The sequence below is a fragment of the Globicephala melas genome, chromosome 14, assembly GCF_963455315.2.
Source record: "Globicephala melas chromosome 14, mGloMel1.2, whole genome shotgun sequence".
Taxonomy (NCBI): domain Eukaryota; kingdom Metazoa; phylum Chordata; class Mammalia; order Artiodactyla; family Delphinidae; genus Globicephala; species Globicephala melas.
The window spans coordinates 79,574,918-79,598,182 of record NC_083327.1 but is presented as its reverse complement, the minus strand read 5'-3'; the positions used below and the strand labels follow the sequence as shown (position 1 = coordinate 79,598,182).

Genomic DNA, 23,265 nt, shown 5'->3' with positions numbered 1-23,265 from the left:
ACTCCTGCAAACCAAGTGGAAAAAGTTATTCAAAAGAATAAAATCCAAACTGGTCTCAGTAAATGCCTGAGGATGATGAGAAAAATGGCTCAGTTTTAATACAAATGGATGGTGACCCAGGAATTCTATATAAGACTAATCATCGTTTAAGAATGGAGAAAGGAATGGTCTCAGAAAAGCTAACTATTCAGGTATTTCCTGACAATGTTGCTCAGAGACAGTTTTGAGATCAATGAAGGTAGGGGGTCCCTGTTAAACTATCTACCTAATATTCTTTTAAAAGGAATTCCCCTCCTCCCCCAGCTGCTTGTTCTCACTGGACTGTGATCATGCAAAACAAAACAAAATATGTGTGTGTGTGTGCTGAAATGTCTTTTTTCTCCCTTTTTCATTGTGCTCTTCTAGATTCAAGGTAACTAAATTTCAGAACCATCTGCTTTACATATTTTAACTTACAATCATCCACACAATTTTTGAGGGTAACTATTCCTGTTTTCACAGATGAAAGCTCAGAGGCACAGAAAAACTGAATGACGTGTACAAGATCCCAGAGCTAGCAAGCAGGGAGCTGACATTTGGACCCAGGCAGTCTGGACTCAGTCAGGCTCTTAATCACTTTTCTATAGTGAGAACAGTGTTTTTCAAAAGCTTATCCAATAATCTTACCAACAGATCTTTCAGTGATCTCCGCTACAAATGAAGCAGAGCTATGCACACTTGAGAATATTTATTGACTATATTTGCAAGCTGCACCATTTCTTCATTTTTAAAACATACCCTTTTCCTATCTGTTAAGATGGTTAAGAGGTAGAATGATCCCAGTATACTAGTTAAATCAGAAGGCATTATATCAAAGGTTTTACTTAGGGCTTCCCTGGTGGCGCAGTGGTTGAGAGTCCACCTGCCGATGCAGGGGACACGGGTTCGTGCCCCAGTCTGGGAAGATCCCACATGCCACGGGGCGGCTGGGCCCGTGAGCCATGGCCGCTGAGCCTGCGCTCCGCAACGGGAGAGGTCACAGCAGCGAAAGGCCCGCGTGCCGCAAAAAAAAAAAAAAAAAAAAAAGGTTTTATTTAGTTTCTTTAGAGCTAAGTGAGGTTTAATGTGTAACTACAAAATAGAGTAAGCACATTATTTACCATCTTTCCAGAAAAGAAGTACAATTATGTCAAATCACCTCTATTATACATAATGTTAAGAGCAATATAATCGTTAATAACTTTGACTGCCACCTATAGTGTTTATCAGAAATAAAAGAGAGTAGCCTTTGTTGCTTATTATCAGTAATGTTTAGTTAGTGTTCATCAAAAACAATGTCTCAATAAACATTTTTACATTAACTCTTATGCATACTTAGGATGCCTGGAATTTTAAAATAATCACATTAAATTTCACAAGGAAATTGGGGTTCAAAGAATACAGAAGTTTTTTTTTTTTTTTTTTTCTGTGTGCGGGCCTCTCACTGCTGTGGCCTCTCCCATTGTGGAGCACAGGCTCCGGACACACAGGGTCAGTGGCCATAGCTCACGGGCCCAGCCACTCCGCGGCATGTTGGATCTTCCCGGACTGGGGCACGAACCTGTGTCCCCTGCATCGACAGGCGGACTCTCAACCACTGCGCCACCAGGGAAGCCCGAATACAGAAGTTTTGACCTTATATGGTATTAAAAAAAAAAAAAACCTTTCTCAAGAAGTTAATATAATTCTAAATATCACAATTTTAGTACATGGATATTTGTGACTGGTCAACTATCTCATAAATTAAAATAGACTCTTTTATGCAATTAGGAAAATTTAAGTTAATACTACCTTTTCACAGTATTAAGGACTTTGTTAAAAATAAAAAGACAGTAGTCAATTTCTCCAGTACTCAGCAGCCAACATATCTTGTTCTAGACATCTAAAGTGTGCTAAATCGAATAATGTCAAGCAGATTCCAAGCAGCAGAGCCTGGAGAAAATGTCACTTGGATATTTTCTGTTCTCTCCCAGCTTCTCTCATAGTTGGATGAGCCAACTCAGTGGCTCCAAGTACGGCTCCCAGCACCACACTGTCCCATCTTTCTAATGCACTTTCAGAAAAAGATATCGAACATTTGCCCTAACTCAACTTTTAAACAATAAGGGCTAATGAAATAAAGATTTTCCTTCACTTAACACTCTTTGTACTCACTGTCCAATAGTCTTGCCAGTACCTCTTAAACTCTGAGATTGTAAGAAAAATTTTCTCTAAGTTTCATGTTAAAAGGTATTAGGTGACAAACACCTGAGGCATGTTAGAAATTGATTTAGACATGCCTGAAATACAAGAGTCAGTAACACTTCAGTACCGCTGGAAATCCTAAAGAAATGTACTGTATTGAGCAAGTTTTAGTACCAGATGTACCAATAACTCATCAAAATTGTTTGCATTGTTATGTGAAAATCAAAATTGGGTGGCTTGAGTTACATGGGTGGGAACCATGATAAATATACCTATGGAAATTTCCAGCTTTAGGGAACGCATGTGTAAGTAAGTGACTATGGTACACAGATGCTCTGAATAAACACACCATAAGGAGGCAGGTAAAGTGGGTTTGATACGATTCCACTTAACATCATGAAAGTTATCTTTTCTCTTGGAAAATTCCCACCCCATGAACCCATCCTAGTACCACTATGTTCAGGAAGGGAAGCAAAGCCCCCATCAGTGTTATTGTTTCTGCCTCGATCAACCATAGAACTAGATGCAACACATCTTAACCTCCCCCAAGACTGACTTTGCTTCTATCTGTTCCTACCTTTCTTTTTTAGACAAATTTAAACAGGGATTCTCATAGGGAATAAGGCCCAAGGAAAACTGACTTCTCAATAAAAGAGCACTTGCCTTGATGGGAAAATGTGACCAACAAAGTCTGAACAAGGAAAGATGAAAGCTGCAAAGCAGCATGTACCTTTCCCATTTGGTTGTTTCTAACCCTCTGTGCTTTTAAAAAACTGCATTTTTAGGGAAATGCAAACTGCAGTTTCCGTTAATGTTACAGGGTTCTTTCTCTTCCACATCTTCTTCACCAACAGAGCTGGCTGGCATGCAGACACTATTTGTAAGGTATAAATATTACTGAAGTTCCCACCTTGGCATATTTATCTAAACAGTCTGTGAAGTTTCTAGTGGAAACAAAACAAACCATACCTACACTACCAAACCCCCAATTACTAATACGAATAAGCAAAGATAATATATAGGTGGTATGTAGGTTAGACTGATGATTTAAAAGCATATTCCATCATATTCTTAATGTATTAAATTGGCATTAAGAAGCAGGAAAACCAATTACATTTATATTTTGATATAGGTTAATAAAAGCCAAATTATAGCCAACTGTTAAAGCATTTTTTTTTTTTTTTTTAAATTCTAGGGTACACACACTGAAAAAAACAGAACAAGAAAGTCAGTTCAGGGGCTTTCTTATAAACAAATGATATCACAGTCTTCCCTGTCACATGCTTCCGAGCAATTCTGTAAATCTAATCAGTCACACAAGACATCGAATGGTGAGTCTCTCACATTTGTTACTTTTAATTCCTAAGTGGTTATTATCTAATATTTTCACTTCTGGGTAAGAGAAAAGGCATTTTGGTCCATTAATTCACCTACTCGCTCCTGGAGGACATTAACCAACTCTGCTATTACGAAGATGTGAGTGTCATCAATGTCTTGAATGATGAACTTCTTCCCTAGGGCATTTGACTCATCCAAGTACAGCAGAAATTGCTTCATGGCAGGGTCACTGTCGAGATAAACACATGATGATGAGACACCTTACTGTCAAATTACCAGAGACCTGAACAATTAGAATTGAGCATGGAGAGTTTTAGGATAAGTTTAAAAGTTCTAAACTGTTAACCAATTCCTCACTCCTTCTCTGCCTCAAGTGTTGATGATTAACAGACACAGTGTTGATGATTAACAGACAGCTTCATTTTAGAACTGTTAGTGCAAGTTTAGAGGAAAGAGGCCAATGATGAGATTTTAAAAGAATAATTTGTCACCGACAAGTGAAAAAGTAAAGCAATGTTCACAGCTTTGTAATAGGGACTCGAAGCACAGCCCTGTTAACTGATTTTAAAAATGCCAACAATAGTCTTTGGCTTGCAGTAAATATTCAACTTTTTTTCCTTCCTTAAAATTCTGAACCTCCTAACATTCAGAATCTTTAAAGGAAATTCTAACCAAATCTCTCTGAGAACAGTGAGTTCAAAATGAGATCTAAATTCAATTCTATTTATTTGTGGTTTTTAGTTTGGAATGAATAGGACAGCCATAAGGGAAAGAGATAAAATTTCCTAGATTTATAGAAATGAGTCTTTTTAATAAAAACCTGAATTATAACAAAGGCACACTTTAGATCTAATATAATATACAATACTGTGTTCAGCAAAAGATGAATATAAAAATGTCAATTTGCATACAGATATTTTTAATTCTTAGAGAAAACATAATCTTACACAATCTTTTGGTTTCTTGAGGGATGTCAACATCAATCACAAAGATAATAATTTAATTCAAAAGAGGTCAGTGTAATTTACTGAAAACCATATACATTTTATTTCTTTCAAGTACAAACATAGGTACAAGTGAAGCTAACAAAGTAAAGGATTTATTTCAATAGCTAAATGAGTATGGTTTATGGTATATATTAACTATGAATAAAGTCAAGCCTTCCTGAAAAAACGATTGTCTTAATTACTTTCAACAGCTTACCTTTAAAATAATTTTATTAACAATTTGCTATGCTATAAAATAATGTGAATAAATAAGTAGGTCTCCCCATGTCAGAAATGACACTTTTTTTTGTTTTTTTTTTTGCAGTACGCGGGCCTCTCACTGTTGTGGCCCCTCCCGTTGTGGAGCGCAGGTTCAGCGGCCATGGCTCAGGAGCCCAGCCACTCCGCGGCATGTGGGATCTTCCTGGACCGGGGCACGAACCCGTGTCCCCTGCATCGGCAGGCGGACTGTCAACCACTGCGCCACCAGGGAAGCCCAGAAGTGACACATTTTAAATTTAGTTTCTAGTATGCTTGTTATCTTAGGTTCAGAAAAGTTAGGTTCTATTGATCCACTTAAGTTTGGCAAAATTCAGTTAAATTCTATAGTTGCAGTATTATAATGACCATACTAATGTGGGAAATTGATTTGTTCAGAAGTGGTAAACTTGCTCTGTTAAGTTTTATTCACTCATTCAATAAACTGAGTACCCATCATGTGCCTGGTGCTATTCTGGTCTGGGGGATTCAGCAGTGAAGACAATTTACATTCTAGTGGTAACACTATGACAAACACACAGAAAACAAAGGAAGCGAATGAGAAATGGCAGTGACGACAGTGATATGATCTTGCAAGTTTAAGCAGGGGACTCAGGGGAGGCCTTACTGAGCAGGTGATGTCTGAATACACATCAGAAGGAGGTAGTGAGCAAACCATGAAGTGACGTGGGGTAGAACATCCTACGCGGAGTGAACAGCAAGGCCACAGAGCTGGAGAGGGGAAAGTGGAGGGGAGAGCAGTGGGATATGGGTTAGAACTCCATCTTGATTTAACTTACAAAATGACTTTAATTTTAAATGTAAAGATCATACTGGGTTGAGAAGAGGCTGGTGGGTGGTGGAGGCAACGGTGGAAACAGGGAGACCAATTAGAAGGTGAATGCAGTAATAATGACAAGACACAATGATTTGGACCTAGGTGGTACCAGGGAAGTTGAGCAGTGGCTCAACTCTAGATATACACCAAACGTAAAGCCCACATAACTTGCTGAGACTGGACTTGAGCTTTGAGAGGAATTAAGGAGACGCCAAGATTTCTGGTCTGAGCAAATGAAGGGATGGAGTTGTCTTTCACTGAGATGAGGAGGAACACAGAAGAACAGGGGTGTAGTTAAGATCGAGAGTCTGGCTTTAGGCAAGTTACATCGGAGATGCCACCCAAGTGAAGAAGTTGAGCAGGAAGCTGGATATACAATTCTGGATTTCAGCAGTGAAGTCCAGAATGAGGAGTCAGTCAGTCATCAATGTATAGACGGCATTTAAAGCTATGACAAAGGAGTGAGCAGAGCTACAGAGGAGAGTCCAAGGACCAAGCCCTGGATACTCCAATATCAAAAGGTTAGGAAGAAAAGGATGAACCAGCAAATCAGCCTATAAAATGACCACTGAGGTCGGAAGAAAACTTGAAGAGACTGGAAGCTAAGTAAACGAAGTATCTCCAGGAAGAGGAAGAGATCAGCTGGGCCAAATGTTGTTAAGAGGAAGAGCAAGAGAAGGACTGAGAACTGACTACTGGGTTCAGAAAGTTACTGGACTTTCCCAAGAGCAGCTTCAGGACTATGGCTACAGAGGACAGGGCCTGACTGGAGTGGTTTTCAGACTGCAAGGAGTGAAATCGGAGAAAGTGACTACATACGTATCTTCTGAGAAATCCTGCTACAAAGAGCAGGAAAGTCAAGTGGGAGCTGGAGACGGATGTGGAAGCAAGAGTTTCTGCACCACAGGGCTGCCCACCTGGGGAGGGGTAGTGTTACAGCATGTTTGTAGTTCTGCTGGGAATGATCTAGTAGAGAAAGAAAAGTGGATAATGCGGGAGAAAAAGAGGGAAACTGCTGAAAAGGTGTCTTTAAATAGGCCAGGGAGGCTGGCTTGAGACAAGAGAATAGACAAGTCGCCCACAGTAAGTGTGAGGAAGGGAAGAGTGTATGGGCCCAGGTCCAGGAGATGAAGACTGTGGACATTCTCTTCTGGTTGCTTCTGTTTTCTCAGGGAAACGAGGAACAAAGAAATCAGCTGAAGTGAGGACAGGGACGTTTTCTGAGCTAAGAGAAGGTGAAGGTATGGAATACCATATTCCACCCGTTCTAAGAAGCACATTCCCCCCACATCTTACCATCTCCAAAATTGGGATGGGTCTTACATTTCATGGCATGTTACAGTACAACTGGCAGTGATTTTTCTTATAGGTACATAAAATACTGCTAAGTTTTAAAACTGATGAAATCTTAATTTGATGAAATCTAACAGCTTTATTAGGAAAGTGGGACAATAAATGGACTAGGAAATTTAGCTGGTTTGCAGGCTAGCATTAAGGCTCACATGAATTTAATAGTCATGAATTTAAAGTGAGACCAATCAGTATGTTTGTATGTTTTTCTCCAGCCATTAGAGTTGTGGAGGTAAAGGTTCAGAATAGGTAGAGAGCCGGATTGAACCCGACCTGGTTGGTGTGACTGAGAGGGGCAGGGAGTTGAGTGTCTTTAAGAGAACGAGTATACTGATGGACTGGGTATGGAGGAAAGTGAGGATGCTGGGATGAGTCAGGATGGAAATGCTGGGAGAATCAACAGACTGCAGGTCTGGTAGAATCAAAGGAATTATAGAGCTAGGGTATTAGAGGGAGTGAACTGGAAAGAGGAGGTAGTGGTCAGTTAGATGCCTAAAATGGAGATTTTGAAGAGATGGCAGTATTGGTAGGGATGTGGGTAGGTGTGACAATGTGAATGAATGACTATGACAGGACAGAGAAAAGCTCATTGGAAGAAAAGGCCAGGGTACTGAAAGGACTATACATACGAAATCGTTAAGAATTTGTGGAGAACTCTTGAAGAGTGACAAGTAGCCTTCAAAGAATAACTTTCAAGGAAAGACTTGGGTGTTTGTAGATGGTTACAAAGAGGAGGATTAGTGGGTGGTCTTGTCAGATTCAGAACTGGGGGGTTTCTGTGGAAGAGGGAGGGAGGATTTCTGGAAGTGGCAATGAGGAACAAGGTAGATACCCATCCCACTTCTTGGCCCAGTGGTACAAGAGGTATTAGAGAAAAGTCAACATAGCAGGCTCAGGGGAAAGCTAGGTTTTTATTATGACAACAACAAAAAAGGGGTATTGGGGGAAGATAGAGGGAAAGTTCTGAGAAGAGTCTGAGGATATAAGGGATTCTGCTGCTATCTTACTAGGTTCTAAGGGCAAAGTGGGACATGATGGGGTAGGGGTGAATTTAAAAGTCGATGGAGGGACTTCCCTGGTGGCACAGTGGTTAAGAATCCACCTGCCAGGGACTGCCCTGGTAGTCCAGTGGTTAAGAATCCACCTTCCAAAGCAGGGAACATGGGTTCAATCCCTGGTCGGGGAACTAAGATCCCACATGCCACGGGGCAACTAAGCCCAGGTGCTGCAACTAGAGAGCCCATGCACTGTGGAGCCCGCATGCTGCAACTAAGACTCGATGCAGCCAAAAATAAATAAATAAATAAATAAATAAATAAATAAATAAATACTTAAAAAAAAAAAAAGAATCCACCTACCAATGCAGGCGACACGGGTTCAAGCCCTGGTCTGGGAGGATCCCACATGTCATGGAGCAACTAAGCCTGTGTGCCACAACTACTGAGCCTGTGCTCTAGAGCCCGCGATCCATAACTACTGAGTGTGTTGCAACTACTGAAGCCCACATGCCTAGAGCCTGGGTTCCACAACAAGAGAAGCCACTGCAAGGAGAAGCCCACGCCCCGCAACGAAGAGTAGCCCCTGCTCACAGCAACTAGAGAAAGTCCACGTGCAGTAACGAAGACCCAATGCAGCCAAGAAAAAGAGTTTAAAGAGCAATTCTAGAAAGAATCTGGGGGTAATGAAGCAGGCTGAACAGGGTTCTTTCAGATATTACAGAACTGAAAATGGGGAGGCCCATAGGACAGGGAAACAAAGCTTCAGCATCTTTAAAACTATCGTTTTCCTGCTCAAACAGGTTCTTTTGAACAGGTTCCTGCTCTCAAAGGTTTCTTTTTGAAACCTCAGTTGTTTCCCTATATTGCTCCGTGTCTATACAAATAAAAGGGGGTTGGGTGGGACAGGGGTGGAGAATAAAAGGAGAGCAATTTAACAGTACACAGGTGTGGTGGACAGAAAAAACCCCTCTGCTTTACTGTTCTACAACCACACTGCTTCCTCCCTTCCCTGCAAGGAGGGACTTGCCTTTGACTCTCGTGTGGTGCCCACTTTACCCTCACAACCTTTATTGTGCTGCACTGTCTTAGACCCCACAAGAATTTCAATACTTTCTACAAAAGTCACACACTCAGAGAGGTTGCTTAGAAACATATACTTTAGGTGACAGGACAAATGGTAGTTTTTTTGTTAACCCTTTAATATAAATTTTGGGTTTAAATGGTTCAATAATGACAAAAAACAAGGACATTATAAAATCTGCTGTCCAAATGTGATACATTATCTTGTTACTGTTTGAGTGCAGTGTGTTCACAGATGACACCAATTTACTCTAGTAATTGGCTGCTACTAGGAGGTATTAGAGATAGCAAGGGTTAAGTGGTTATGAAGACTTTTATCTCCAGCAACTCTCTAAATAAAAGAAATTTACATACTTTCAATTAAGTAAAAGCTGAACAACTGAAGCCAAGAAGTGCCAGGGGACTCACACCTGTGCTTTTAACCAACAGGTCAGTGCTTTCAAAATTTTTACCATTTGCATCTACCCTTGCCATTTTAGCCATCTCTTGTAACATCTGCACTACATATTACTCAATTTTTTTCTTTAAATTGCCTTTAAATTAACTTTTCACCTTAACTTCATCTGGTACAAAATCACCAGTCATCTTGATGTTAGTTTTATTTTTTTCTCAGATAAATTAAGATGGTCATAGAAAAAGTATTTCTGTGTTCTATTGCTGCAAAATCTGTGCTACTCCAAATCATCAGGTACACAAACTGTACTCCTTATACCTGAGGAAACACTGCTAACACAAATGAGATGAGAACTTAGAAAACGGTCCGTGACACACTGAAATAACTGCTTCTAATATCAATTGCTTCAATTAAATTTTTTGAAAGGAGATGGAAAGCAGTCAATTTGAGAATGAATTCTCAAGCATGTATTTGAAATGTAATCTGTAATGATTCAAAAAGACACTCAAAGTTTAAGGGGCACTTTGTTAGCATATGTTGAGGGCCTAGAATATCTTGCCTGAACATAGGACTATTCTACATGGGAATTTCTCTGGGAGAACCTGCTGGCAGCAAAAAAACCAAAACCAAGTGCCCATGTACATACTTGGTTAAAGTCCTGGGATCAGGGCTAGTGAGCAAGAAAAAATGTCTCTGTCCTGGAAACGTAAAGGGGAGGTATTATCAACCCCCTCCTAAAGAAACTTAGTATAGAACTAGGGCGCCTGCCGGCTGCTGGTGGGGGACCCTGATCCCCAAGGAGACAGGAGGAATCCCAGAGTGAACCAGTAGAACGTAGGGGGACCGAGGTGGGGAGAAAAAGTGGAGGTCAGATAAGATCAGGGCCCCTGAGGCCGGGGAGATCAGGAGAGGCAGGAGGGAGGGACTCTCCAGGAAAAGCGGGAGAGGAGCTGAGGGCGATCGCCTGGCCCACTCAAGCCGGGGAGCCTGCTGAGCTCCCAAACCACTTGCCCCCCTACCAAAGCCCCATCCAGGCCATGTGGGTCCTGGGGGCATAGGAGGGAGGCTGGGGAGATCAGAAGTGGCAAGCAGAAGAGGAGTGGGAGTGGAGTGGAGGGCGACTGCCCTGCCCACTGGGCCCTGGGGAGCCTGCTGAGCTCCCAGGCTGGTCCCCTGCGATCCAAAGCCCCCTCCAGGCTGCGTGGGTGCTTGGAGGCATAGGAGGGAGGCCAGGGAGATCAGGAGAGGCAGGCGGGAGGGGCCCAGGTGAGGTCCCCTGCCCTCTAAGACCAGGGATGGGAGGTACGCCTGGAGCCCTTCTGTTCCTTGAGCCTAAGCCCCACCCCCCACAGTCCCCAGAGCCTTTTCCAGCCCTGTGCGTCCTGAGCATTGGCCCTGCCCACCACCCAAACCTCGCCCTTCCTTACGCCCCGCTCTCCACATCCAAGGCCTTCCCCCCTCCCTTTTTTCTTTTCCCTCCTCCTCTTTTTACTATTGTGGTACTGATGTACTTTCCGGTTGTTGATTCTCTATGTTTTTATTTTTACGTTCTTTTTAACATATCTGTTAGTTTCCTAGTCTAATTTTATTTTTTACTTTGTTAGTGTTCTCGCCCTCTCTCTTTTTTTTTGTCACCCACGTGGTTTGCGGGATCTTGATTTGCACGCCTGGGGTCAGGCGGAAGCTCCTGCGGTGGGAGCGCCGAGTCCGAACCAGTGGACTAACAGAGAAACTCAGACCCCAGGGAATATTCATAGGAGTGAGGTCTCATGAATATTCATCAGATGAGGTCCTCATCTCAGCACCAAGACCCAGCTCTACCCAACAGCCTACAAACTCCATTGTTGGATGCCTCAGGCCAAACGATCAGTGAAACAGGAAAACAATCCCACTAATTTAAAAAAAAAAAAAAGGAGACAGCAAAAAAATATGTCACAGATGAAGAAGCAAGGTAAAAACCTATAAGACCAAATAAATGAAGAGGAAGTAGGCAATCTACCTGAAAAAGAATTCAGAGTAATGAAGTAAAGATGATCCAGAATCTCGGAAATAGAATGGAGGCACGGATTGAGAAAATACAAGAAATGTTTAACAAAGATCTAGAAGAACTAAAGAACAAACAAACAGAGATGAACAACACAAAAACTGAAATGAAAAATACACTAGAGGAATCAATAACAGAATAATGGAGGCAAAAGAACGAACAAGTGAGCTGGAAGACAAAATGGTAGAAATAACTGCCCAGGAGCAGAATAAAGAAAAAAGAATGAAAAGAATTGAAGACAATCTCAGAGACCTCTGGGACAACACTAAATGCAACAACATTCAAATTGCAGGGGTCCCAGAGAAGAAGAGAACAAGAAAGGGTCTGAGAAAATATTTGAAGAGATTATACTGGAAAAGTTCCCTAACATGGGAAAGGAAATAATCACCCAAGTCCAGGAGGCACAGAGAGTCCCATACAGTATAAACCCTAGGAAAAATACACCAAGACACGTATTAATCAAACTAACAAAAATTACATTCAAAGAAAAAATATTAAAAGCAGCAAGAGAAAACTAAAAAATTACACACAAAGGATCCTTATAAGGTTATCAGCTGATTTTTCAGTGGAAACTCTGCAGGCCAGAAGGTAGTGGCAGGATATACTTAAAGTGATGAAAGAGAAAAACCTACAACCAAGATCACTCTACCCAGCAAGGATCTCATTCAGATTCAGTGGAGAAATCGAAAGCTCTTCAGCCAAACCAAAGCTAAGAGAATTCAGCACCACCAAACCAGCTTTACAACAAATGCTAAAGAAACTTCTCTAAGCAGGAAACACAAGAGAAGAAAAAGACCCACAAAAACAAACATAAAACAATTAAGAAAATGGTAACAGGAACATGTATATCGATAATAACCTTGAATGTAAAGACATTAAATGACCCAACCTAAAGACACAGACTGGCTGAATGGATACAAAACCAAGACCCATATATATGCTGTCTACAAGAGACCCACTTCAGACCTAGGGACATATACAGACTGAAAGTGAAGGGATGGAAAAAGATATTCCATGAAAAAGGAAATCAAAAGAAAGCTGGAGTAGCAATACTCGTATCAGATAAAATAGACTTTACAATAAAGACTGTTACAAGAGATAAGGAGGGAGACTACATAATGATCAAAGGATCAATCCAAGAAGAAGATATAACAATTATAAATGTTTATGCACCCAACATAGGAGCACCTCAATACATAAGGTCATGAAAGGAGAAATCAACAGTAACACAATCATAGTAGGGGACTTTAACACCCCACTTACACCAATGGACAGATCATCCAAACAAAAAATAAAAAAGGAAACACAAGCTTTAAATGACACAATAGACCAGATAGATCTAATTGATATTTATAGAACATTCCACCCAAAAGTGCCAGAATACACTTTCTTCTCAAGTGCACAAGGAACATTCTTCAGGACAGATCACATCTTGGGTCACAAATCAAGCCTCGGAAAATTTAAGAAAATTGAAATTGTACCAAGCATCTTTTCTGACCACAACGCCATGAGATTGGAAATCAATTACAGGAAAAAAAACCTGTAAAAAACACAAATACATGGAGGCTAAATGCTACTAAACAAATAATAGATCACTGTAGAAATCAAAGAAGAAATAAAAAATACACAGAAACAAATGACAACAAAAACACGATGACCCAAAACCTATGGGACTCAGAAAAAGCAGTTCTAAGAGGGAAGTTTACAGCAATTCAATTTCACCTTAAGAAACAAGAAAAAAATCTCAAATAAACAATCTAACCCTACATTTAAAACAACTAGAGAAAGAAGAACAAAGAAAACCCAAAGTCAGTAGAAAGAAAGAAATCATAAAGATCAGAACAGAAATAAATGAAACAGAAACGAAGAAAACAATAGCAAAGACAAAAAAACTAAAAGCTGCTTCTTTGAGAAGACAAACAAAATTGATAAAACCTTAGCCAGACTCATCAAGAAAAAAAGGGAGAGGATGCAAATCAATAAAATTAGAAACGAAAAAGGAGAAATCACAACTGACACTGCAGAAATACAAAGGATTATAAGAGGCTTCTACAAACAACTATATGCCAATAAAATGGACAACCACAAAGAAATGGACAAATTCTTGGAAAGGTAAATTTTCCAAGACTGAACCAGGAAGATTTAGAAAATATAAACAGACCTATCACAAGTAATGAAATTGAAACTGTAATTAAAAATCTTCCAACAAACAAAAGTCCAGGACCAGATGGCTTCACAGGCGAATTCTATCAAACATTTAGAGAAGAGCTAACATCGATACTTCTCAAACTCTTTCAAAAAAATGCAGAGGGAGAAACACTCTCAAATTCATTCTACAAAGCCAGCATCACCCTGATAACAAATTAGACACAAATCAATCAATGTGATGCACCACATTAACAAATTAAGGAATAAAAACTATATGATCATCTCAATAGATGCAGGAAAAGCTTTTGACAAAATTCAACACCCATTTATGATAAAAACTCTCCAGAAAATGGGCATAGAGGGAAACTACCTCAACATAATAAAGGCCATATATGACAAACCCACAGCAAGCAACATACTCAATGGTGAAAAACTGAAAGCATTTCCACTAGGATCAGGAACAAGAGAATGATGTCCACTCTTGCCACTATTATTCAACATAGTTTTGGAAGTCCTAGCCACAGCAATCAGAGAAGGCAAAGAAATAAAAGGAATCTAAATTGGAAAAGAAGAAGTAAAACTGTCACTATTTGCCAATGACATGATACTATACATAGAAAATCCTAAAGATGTCATCAGAAAACTACTAGAACTAATCAACGAATTTGGTAAGGTTGCAGAATACAAAATTAATGCACAGAAATCTCTGGCATTCCTATACACCACCAACAAAAAATCAGAAAGAGAAATTAAGGAAACACTCCCATTTACCATTGCAACAAAAAGAATAAAATACCTAGGAATAAACCTGCCTAAGGAGGCTAAAGACTTGTACTCAGAAAACTATAAAACACTGATGAAAGAAATCAAACATGACATAAACAGATGGAGAAATATACCATGTTCTTGTATTGGAAGAATCAATATTGTTAAAATGACTATCCTACCCAAAGCAACCTTCAGATTCAGTGCAATCCCTATCAAACTATCAATGGCATTCTTCACAGAATTAGAACAAAAAATCTTACAATTTGTATGGAAACACAAAAGACCCCGAATAGCCAAAGCACTCTTGAGAAAGAAAAATGGAGTTGGAGGAATCAGCCTCCCTGACTTCAAACTGTACCACAAAGCTACAGTCATCAAGACAGTATGGTACTGGCACAAAGACAGAAATATAGATCAATGGTACAGGAAAGAATGCCCAGAGATAAACCCATGCACATATGGGCACCTAATTTTCGACAAGGGAGGCAGGAACATACAATGGAGAAAAGACAGCCTCTTCAAAAAGTGGTGCTGGGAAAACTACACAGCTACATGTAAAAGAATGAAATCAGAACATTACCTAACACAATACACAAAAATAAACTCAAAATGGATTAAAGACTTAAACATAAGACCAGACAGCATAAAACTTTTAGAGGAAATCAGGAAAAACACTCTTTGACATAAACCACAGCAAGATCTTTTTTGACCCACCACCTAGAGTAACAGAAGTAAAAACAAAAAAAACAAATGGGACTTAATTAAACTTAAAAGCTTTTGCACAGCAAAGGTAACCATAAACAAGACAAAAAGACAAACCTCAGAATGGGAGAAAATACTTGCAAATGAAACAACAAAGTATTAATCTCCAAAATATACAAACAGCTCATGGAGCTCAATATCAAAAAAAAAACAATCCAGTTAAAAAATGGGCGGAAGACCTAAATGGACATTTCACCAAGAAGACATGCAGATGGCCAAGAGGCACATGAAAAGATGCTCAATGTCAAAAATTATTAGAGAAATGCAAATCAAAACTACAATGAGGTATCACCTCACGCTGGTCAGAATGGCCATTATCAAAAAATCTAGAAATAATAAATGCTGGAAAGGGTGTGGTGAAAAGGGAACCCTCCTGCACTGTTGGTAAAAAACTAAAAATAGAACTATCATATGACCCAGCAATCCCACTACTGGGCATATACCCTGAGGAAACTATAATTCAAAAAGAGACATGCACCACAATGTTCACTGCAGCACTATTTACAATAGTCAGGACATGGAATCAACCTAAATGTCCACTGACAGATGAATGGATAAAGATGTGGCACATATATACAATGGAATGTTACTCAGCCATAAAAAGAAAAGAAACTGAGTTATTTGTAGTGAGCTGGATGGACCTAGAGTCTGTCATACAGAGTGAAGTAAGTCAGAAAGAGAAAAACAAATACTGCATGCTAACGCATATATGTGGGATCTCAGGAAAAAAAATGGTACTGATGAACCTAGTTGCAGGGCAGGAATAAAGAGGTAGATATAGAGAATGGACTTGATGACGTGGGGTGGGAGGGCGAAGTGAGAGTAGCATCGACATATGTACACTACCGAATGTAAAACAGTTGGCTGGTGGGAAGCAGCAGCATAGCACAGGGAGATCAGCTCAGCGCTTTGCGATGACCTAGAGGGGTGGGATAGGGAGCATGGGAGGGAGGCTCACGAGGCAGGGGATATGGAGACATGTGTATGCATATGGCTGATTCACTTTGCTGTGCAACAGAAACTAACATGGTATTGTGAAGCAATTATGCTCCAATAAAGATCTAGTAAAAAAAAAAAAAAAAAGAACCTTGGTATACCTCCTATAAAATATGATTGTTAAAAAAAGTATTACACCATGAGAGGCCTACTAGAATGATGCAGTTAGCTATGAAAGAGACCATAAAATTAATCGGTCAGTTGGATAAAGTTGTCAATACTGTCTATCCAATCAGAAAGATAATCTTGTCTTAGTCAATAATAAACTATCCTTCCTGATAGTAATTAGTTAACAGATATAATTACTTTAAAATTTTACAAGTATTTCTCCATAAATACTGTTATGTCCTGATAGTGGAATGTTTTAGAAAATTGTTACTGAATGTGAAAATGCCTTTGTTCATATCACGTAAAATATTTTCAAATATTTTAATAGCTATATTGTTTGATGATAAAAATGTCACAACACTTTGTTTAATTAGAATAATCAACTACCTACAATTTTATCTGCAGCTTGGATCACTTCCTTAAGATAAACATCTAGGAATGGAATTATTGTGTTAAAGCATATAAAAGCTCAAAAGACCTATCACAAATTACTTTCTAGATCAGTTGCTTCTTTTTTGTGTGTGTGTGGTACGCGGGCCTCTCACTGTTGTGGCCTCCCCGTTGCGGAGCACAGGCTCCGGACGCGCAGGCTCAGCGGCCATGGCTCACGGGCCCAGCAGCTCCGCGGCATGTGGGATCTTCCCGGACCGGGGCACGAACCTGTGTCCCCTGCATCGGCAGGCGGACTCTCAACCACTGTGCCACCAGGGAAGCCCTAGATCAGATGCTTCTTAAGACTGCACTTCCATCATCCATGTCAGCAGCTTGGTGAGAGTCTGCTTTTTAAAAGCTACGGACTGGAAGGTAACAGTCACCTCATTTAAAAGCTACTCTGGTTGGGGATGGGGAAGGATAAATTAGAAAGCTGGGATTAACATATACACACTACTATATACAAAATACTGAACAGATAATCAACAAGGACCTACTGTATAGCACAGGGAACTCTACTCAATACTCTGTAATAACCTATATGGGAAAAGAATCGGAAAAAGAATAGATACATGTATAACTAAATCACTTTACTGTACCCCTGAAACTAACACATTGTAAATCAACTATTTTATATACAATAAAAATTTAAAAAGTAAAAAATAAAAGCTACTCTGATGTAACTTGCCAAAAAGGAGGCCTAGTGTATGAACCTTTTCTGTACTGAAACTTGAATTCAATTTATCAAGAACCTCTTCTTATCCACTCTGCTTCTCACTGTGGTAGTAGAGCTCTAATAACCTGGAATTTAGGGTGAGATTACACTCCTTGGTTCAATTTTATTAACAAAATTCTTTCAGTAAAAAATATTTACTAAGCACCTCTATATGTATCTCAGGCACTGTTCTGGGTGCCCAAGAAACTTCAGTGAATGCAGCCCTGCAAAGAATGAGAAGCAAAGGCTCACAAAAGATATATAAATGCTGTTAAAGAACAGGACAACAGTTAGACTGGTTTTGCCTTAGTTCTTACTTGCTTTTCATACACAGTAGAGGTTTGGAAGCCAAACCCATAAGGACAAGACTGGTCTAATAATACCTATTTCTCTGGATTCTTTGCTGTTGTGCTATAAACTGGCTGGAATTTGCAGCTGTACAACAAATCTTCCTGGCTGAAGCACCTGCCAAACCAACTGTGATAAATGTCACACCAGAGGTCTGCTCTAGCACCTGGAATTGGACGCAGACATTTGTTGAGCATATGCTGCTTGCTTCGGTAACTGCTATGGTTGGCTAGACTCGGCAAAACACTTGGTGTGAGGCTGGCAGTCGATAGTGGTGGATCCCAACAAAGAGGAAGTTTTCAACAATCTCATTTTGACATAAAAATACAAAAAACTGGGCTTCCCTGGTGGCACAGTGGTTGAGAGTCCGCCTGCCGATGCAGGGGACACGGGTTCGTGCCCCGGTCCGGGAGGATCCCACATGCCACGGAGCGGCTGGGCCCGTGAGCCATGGCCGCTGAGCCTGCGCGTCCAGAGCCTGTGCGTCCAGAGCCTGTGCTCTGCAACGGGAGAGGCCACAACAGTGAGAGGCCCGCGTACCGCAAAAAAAAAACACCACAAAAAAACCCCCCAAAAACTTTAGTTTGTGGTATTTGATAAGCCTTGGGAGGAGAGAACCTTATTATATCCAAGTACTTTGATTTTTCAATTCACTGATAGTTGGGCATAGATGGCCAACATTATACTCTGGTTTATTTGTTTTAATGTAGATCTGCATTCCAATACACCTAAATGCTTCATATAATCTATGGATATTATGAGATAAGAACTGACTTATGCTGATACTGTATTATTAACAATCTTCTCTCTGGAATCAAATATAGACATGAGGGAAACTGAAGGACTTTAGTTACCATCATCCCAACATGTGCACCTACACATGAAGGAGGACCCACAGGCCCTGGCCATGCCCTTTATGAATCTATTATTGCTTAGGCCTGGAGTCTTCTTGGAAGATCTATATCTTTGGGAAGACAGTTACCCTTTTGAAAAGTTGTGCAGGCTACACCTTAGATTTCACTTTGAAGGGAAAAAATAGTTTTGCAAGGATAGTATCCATCTGCAAAATAAAATTTAAGTACACTGTAGTCTTGCTGCAAAACCATTCTCCATAGGGGAACTGATTATCAAACTTAAGCTGATTAAGTGCTTTTCAAACTTAAAATGCACTGTGTCAAGATCCTTTTTTATGCACAATTCTGATTTAGTAGATAGGGGGTGAGGTCTGAAAATTTTCATTTCTAACAAGCTCCAGATGCTGCTGCTGCTGCTAGTCTGGAGAATACATGGAAAAGCAAGTTGTTCAGCACCCAGGCAGAATTCAGAGGCTGGTAACAAGCAAACTAGCAGAGAGCTTGCCGGATCAGGAAAGAAAACTAAACCTCAGTTCCTCTTACAAATCTGTACTCTTTGTTCTTATGGCTAAACTGAAAGTCTACCACCGAAATTTTGAGTTTCCCAAAGTTTTGCTCCTTAAAATGCAGCCTAGCATTATTAAAAAAAAAATAAAATATAGGTGTAATACAATCCCAACCATCATTCCAAAAGGATTATTTTGGAACTAGACTAAATTATTCCAAGGATATTCTCGAATAGGTAACAATGACAAAGAAAAAAATGGATGTGGGATGGGATTAGGGAGAGTAGCAAGGGGAGTGAAACTCTGTGATAAAGGAGTCATCACACATCATTAGGGAAGGAAATAAATGGTGTTGGAAAATTATTCAGCTATTTGACCAAAAAAAAAAGGCAGCTAATTTAGATCTTCACCTCATAATATGCCCCTCCTCTCAATAAATTCTAGATGAATGAAACTCAAAATATCAATGAAAATAAAAATATGAAAACCCTAGGACAGAGGTGAATATTGATCAAATCCAGAATGAAGATTAACTTTAGAAAAATCAGAAGAAACAAAAGGGAAAAAACTGATAGCCGACACTGTGTGTGTGTGTATCCTCTGTGTTAAAAATAATGTTAAAAGACCAACCGGAGGCTTCCCTGGTAGCACAATGGTTAAGAATCCGCCTGCTAATGCAGGAGACACGTGTTTGAGTCCTGGTCCGGGAAGATCCCGCATGCTGCGGAGCAGCTAAGTCCGTGCGCCACAACTACTGAGCCTGCGCTCTAGAGCCCGCGAGCCACACCTACTGAAGCCCGCACGCCTAGAGCCCGCGCTCCACAACAAGAGAAGCCACTGCAACGAAGAGTAGCCCCCGCTCACCACAATTAGAGAAAGCCCGTGCACAGCAACAAAGACCCGACTTGACCAAAAATAAGTAAATAAATAAATTAAATAATTAAAAAAAAGACCAACCAGGAAAATGTTTCTATTAATTATGACAAAGTAATAAGAAAAATAAAATACAAAAATTAGCTTAGAAGTGTTTTCCAAAAGACAACAGCAGAGCATGCTTAGAATTTCTGGGATCTCAATCCGCCTCTTGGCTTTCCCAAGTGAACACCTCTCTCCTCTCTGGCGGTTTATTTTTATCAACATACATTGTAGTCTCTCACCTTAAAACAATGAAAATAACAAGAACCAGAGTTCCTTAACATATCCTTCTTCAGCTACCCACCCACTTCTTTATTCCTTTGCTCATTATCACAACAAAACTCCTCCACCTGGTCTCTACTTCCTTGCCCCCCTTTCCCTTTCCAAAGTACTCCAATCTGGCATCTATCCCACCTCTCCATTAAAAAGCTCTCATAAAAAACCGATGACCTCCAGTGTGTCTTCATCTTACCCCACCTCTCATCAGCACTTGACACAGCCAACTCGCTTTCATCAACCATTCCCTTGGTTTCCCTCCTACTTCACTGGCTTCACCGACAATACAATTTATTGTATTGTCTTTTTTCATACTAGAGCTTCAAAATCCAATGTGTATTTTAGTACCTGGTGAAATACTTTGGGTATAGAGTTAAGAAATTAATTTCACCTGTTTCATTTTACTTTTTAGTGTGGCTACTAGAAAATTTAAGACTACATATGTGGCTCACATTATATTTCTACTGGACAGTGCTACTCTAAATGCCAGAGATCCCCAGGGTTTGGTCTTGCTCCTCCCCCAGGCTTGCCATCACAGAAACAGTACGGTCATCCACATAATGGCTCACATTAGAGGCAGAGAAATGTAGACAGTAGTAATTTCAAACAATGGGAGTGTCCACTGGGCAGGACTCCCAGATGAGACAGAATTGTTTGGTGGGGCAAACAAACAAGTGGAGACTGAGCAAGACTGGTCCAACAGTTCAGATTTTCAGACTAGGGATTATTAAGCCCTACATTAGCTTTGAGGAGCTCAACTCTACCCATAGTTTCTAGTTTCTCCTTTGGAATGTGTGCCTAGTTTAAGAAACCTTCAACTCGCTCTCTTGTTTTTTTCTCTTTTTTAAAGACCAAAGTTTGTGTGACTTAGGCAGACCCTAAAATTCTAGTCAATCCCTGACGATTTGAGAATACAAGCACTGTTCCCCTAAAGAGGGTTAATGTAACAAACATGCTACCGCTGACCAAAACTTCTTGGAAATAATGCCAATTGCATCTATTCAACAGAAACATTGAAATCTGGCACCAGGAAGAAACTTAGCAACGAAATCTGTCCCATTTGATGAACCGGGAAACTGGGAGATTGGGATTGACATATATACACTAATATGTATAAAATGGATAACTAATAAGAACCTGCTGTATAAAAAAAATAAAATTCTAAAAATCCAAAAAAACCCACCATCTGTCCCACTTGTTATTAAGTAAGAAAAATGCAGTTGAGAAAGCTGAAAAACTTGATTCATTCAAATCTTAAGAACAAAAGAAAAAAATGTACTTTGGAAGGGATACACATACAAATCAAGATTCAATGTGCAGATTTAAAATTTGTTAAGTATCAAAACTACTAACCATTCTATAAGCACTCCTTTCAAGACGTTGACCATCTTTTCCAAGTCAGAAGGTGCAGATGACCTTAAAAATGCTAATAAAAGGATAAGGTGACAAAACACAAAAGCATCAACTTCAATATTCTTTGGTGATTTACTTCTGAAAAGAGGCAAAAAATTAAATGCCAAGACTAAACATATAAGTCTATGAAAGACATAAAGCTAACATTAGGAAAACATACAGATATTCTGATCTTTAAGCAAAATTAAAGTAAGTCTATTTGGAATATTAACAACGCATAAATCTTACTTGCAAAAAATTCTGCCCGCTGTCAATCCTAATGAAAGCATGGGCCCTAAGTCCACAGCAGTGTGCCCAATCCAGGTCTAAAACATGTCCACTAATCAAAAGATTTCTTTTCCTACTCAGGAGTATGAGAAAAGGTAATATCCTTGGAGACAGGAATCACAGGATGGTAGCTCTGAAAGGGGACCTAAAAATTACATGGTGAGTCCGACCACCTCGTTTTGTAGACGAAAAGGAGCGAAAGATTAAGCCGCAGCTCCCAACAAAAAAAAAAAAAAAAAAAAAGTACAATCCATGTCTCCAGATCTGTGTTCCTCTGCCAAACAAAATATGTTCCCCAATGATGTGCGCTTGAAGGAAAAGAAACCACTCAGCGCACGCGAAGTTAACCCTTCTTAAATTTCTACACTTGGGTACCGGGCAGTGCCTCCCCGAAGGAAATCCACCGTTCAATTCCCGCGGGGCAGCCGCCCGTCCTCGTCAGAAAGGGCCCAGAAAGGGGGCAGAACACCGCCCTACACCCCCGCACCTGAAAGACAGGCTTCTGGGACTTTCCCCCTCCTCCTCTTTTTCTTTGAGACCCCTCTACCTTCCAGGCACCCCACTCTCCCCTCTTGCGCCAAGAGCCAACGCCACGAACCTCCGCCCACAGATGCAGCAGCACTTCCACGTCGCCGACAGAGTGCGCTTGCGCCGATTACGTCATCGCGACAGCGACGGGCTCGTGGGTGGAGCACGCCGGCGGGAGGCGGGGCGTGGGCTCGGCTGAGGGGGCGGGGCGGCGTGCGGTGAGGGCGGGGTCACGTGCAGCCAGCCGCTGGTTGGGGACGCGCGCGGGCAGGGAGCAGCGGAGAGTGGTGGTCTCCCTGCCGACCTGGACCCGGGTGAACAGCTCGGGGCTGGCTGAGTCCGCGTGCCGGCAGGTAGGAAGGGAAGGCTGGGCTCGTGGGTGCGGGCTGGGGCCCTGGCGAAGCCCGGCACGGCGGGGAGTGGGGAGGGCGGCGACGGGGCGCGGCCCCTGACTGACCCGCTGACCCGCCGCTGGGCGTGAGGTGAGGGCCTCTCTCGCAGCCTCGGCAGCCCTACTCTTCTTTCCCGGTTGCCACTCTTCTCTAGTTACAATCCAAGGCCTAAAGAGCACCTGCCGGTACCATTAGCCCGGGCGCGGTGGTCACGGCAAGACGATGAAAATGAGGAGGAAACAGTCTCCTCGTTTAAATCCGAACCTTTCAGAAGGCAGCGTCTAGCTGGGACCCGAGAGGTTGAATAGATTGAATGCTGATAGGTCCTCCAAGCCCGGTAATTGTCATA

General features: G+C 40.9%; 2 protein-coding genes across 4 annotated transcripts in view; one reads left to right on the top strand and one right to left on the bottom strand.

Moving 5' to 3' along the window:
- Nucleotides 1–1,169: 1,169 nt before the first annotated feature.
- Nucleotides 1,170–22,619, bottom strand: GTF2H5 (general transcription factor IIH subunit 5). Its single transcript, XM_060283565.2, has 3 exons — nucleotides 22,544–22,619; nucleotides 21,670–21,742; nucleotides 1,170–3,769 (listed from the first exon to the last, which is right to left on the bottom strand). The coding sequence occupies exons 2-3, from the start codon at nucleotides 21,702–21,704 to the stop codon at nucleotides 3,589–3,591; spliced, it is 216 nt and encodes a 71-aa protein (XP_060139548.1). The 5' UTR covers nucleotides 21,705–21,742; nucleotides 22,544–22,619; the 3' UTR covers nucleotides 1,170–3,588.
- A 122-nt stretch (nucleotides 22,620–22,741) lies between these two features.
- The window catches only part of SERAC1 (serine active site containing 1), an 87,528-nt gene continuing 87,004 nt past the window's right edge, over nucleotides 22,742–23,265 (top strand). For all 3 annotated transcript variants that reach the window (XR_009558845.2, XM_030853061.2, XM_060283880.1), the window contains exon 1: nucleotides 22,742–22,877. The gene's annotated coding sequence lies outside the window, so the exon portion shown is untranslated. The remainder of the gene's footprint in view (nucleotides 22,878–23,265) is intronic.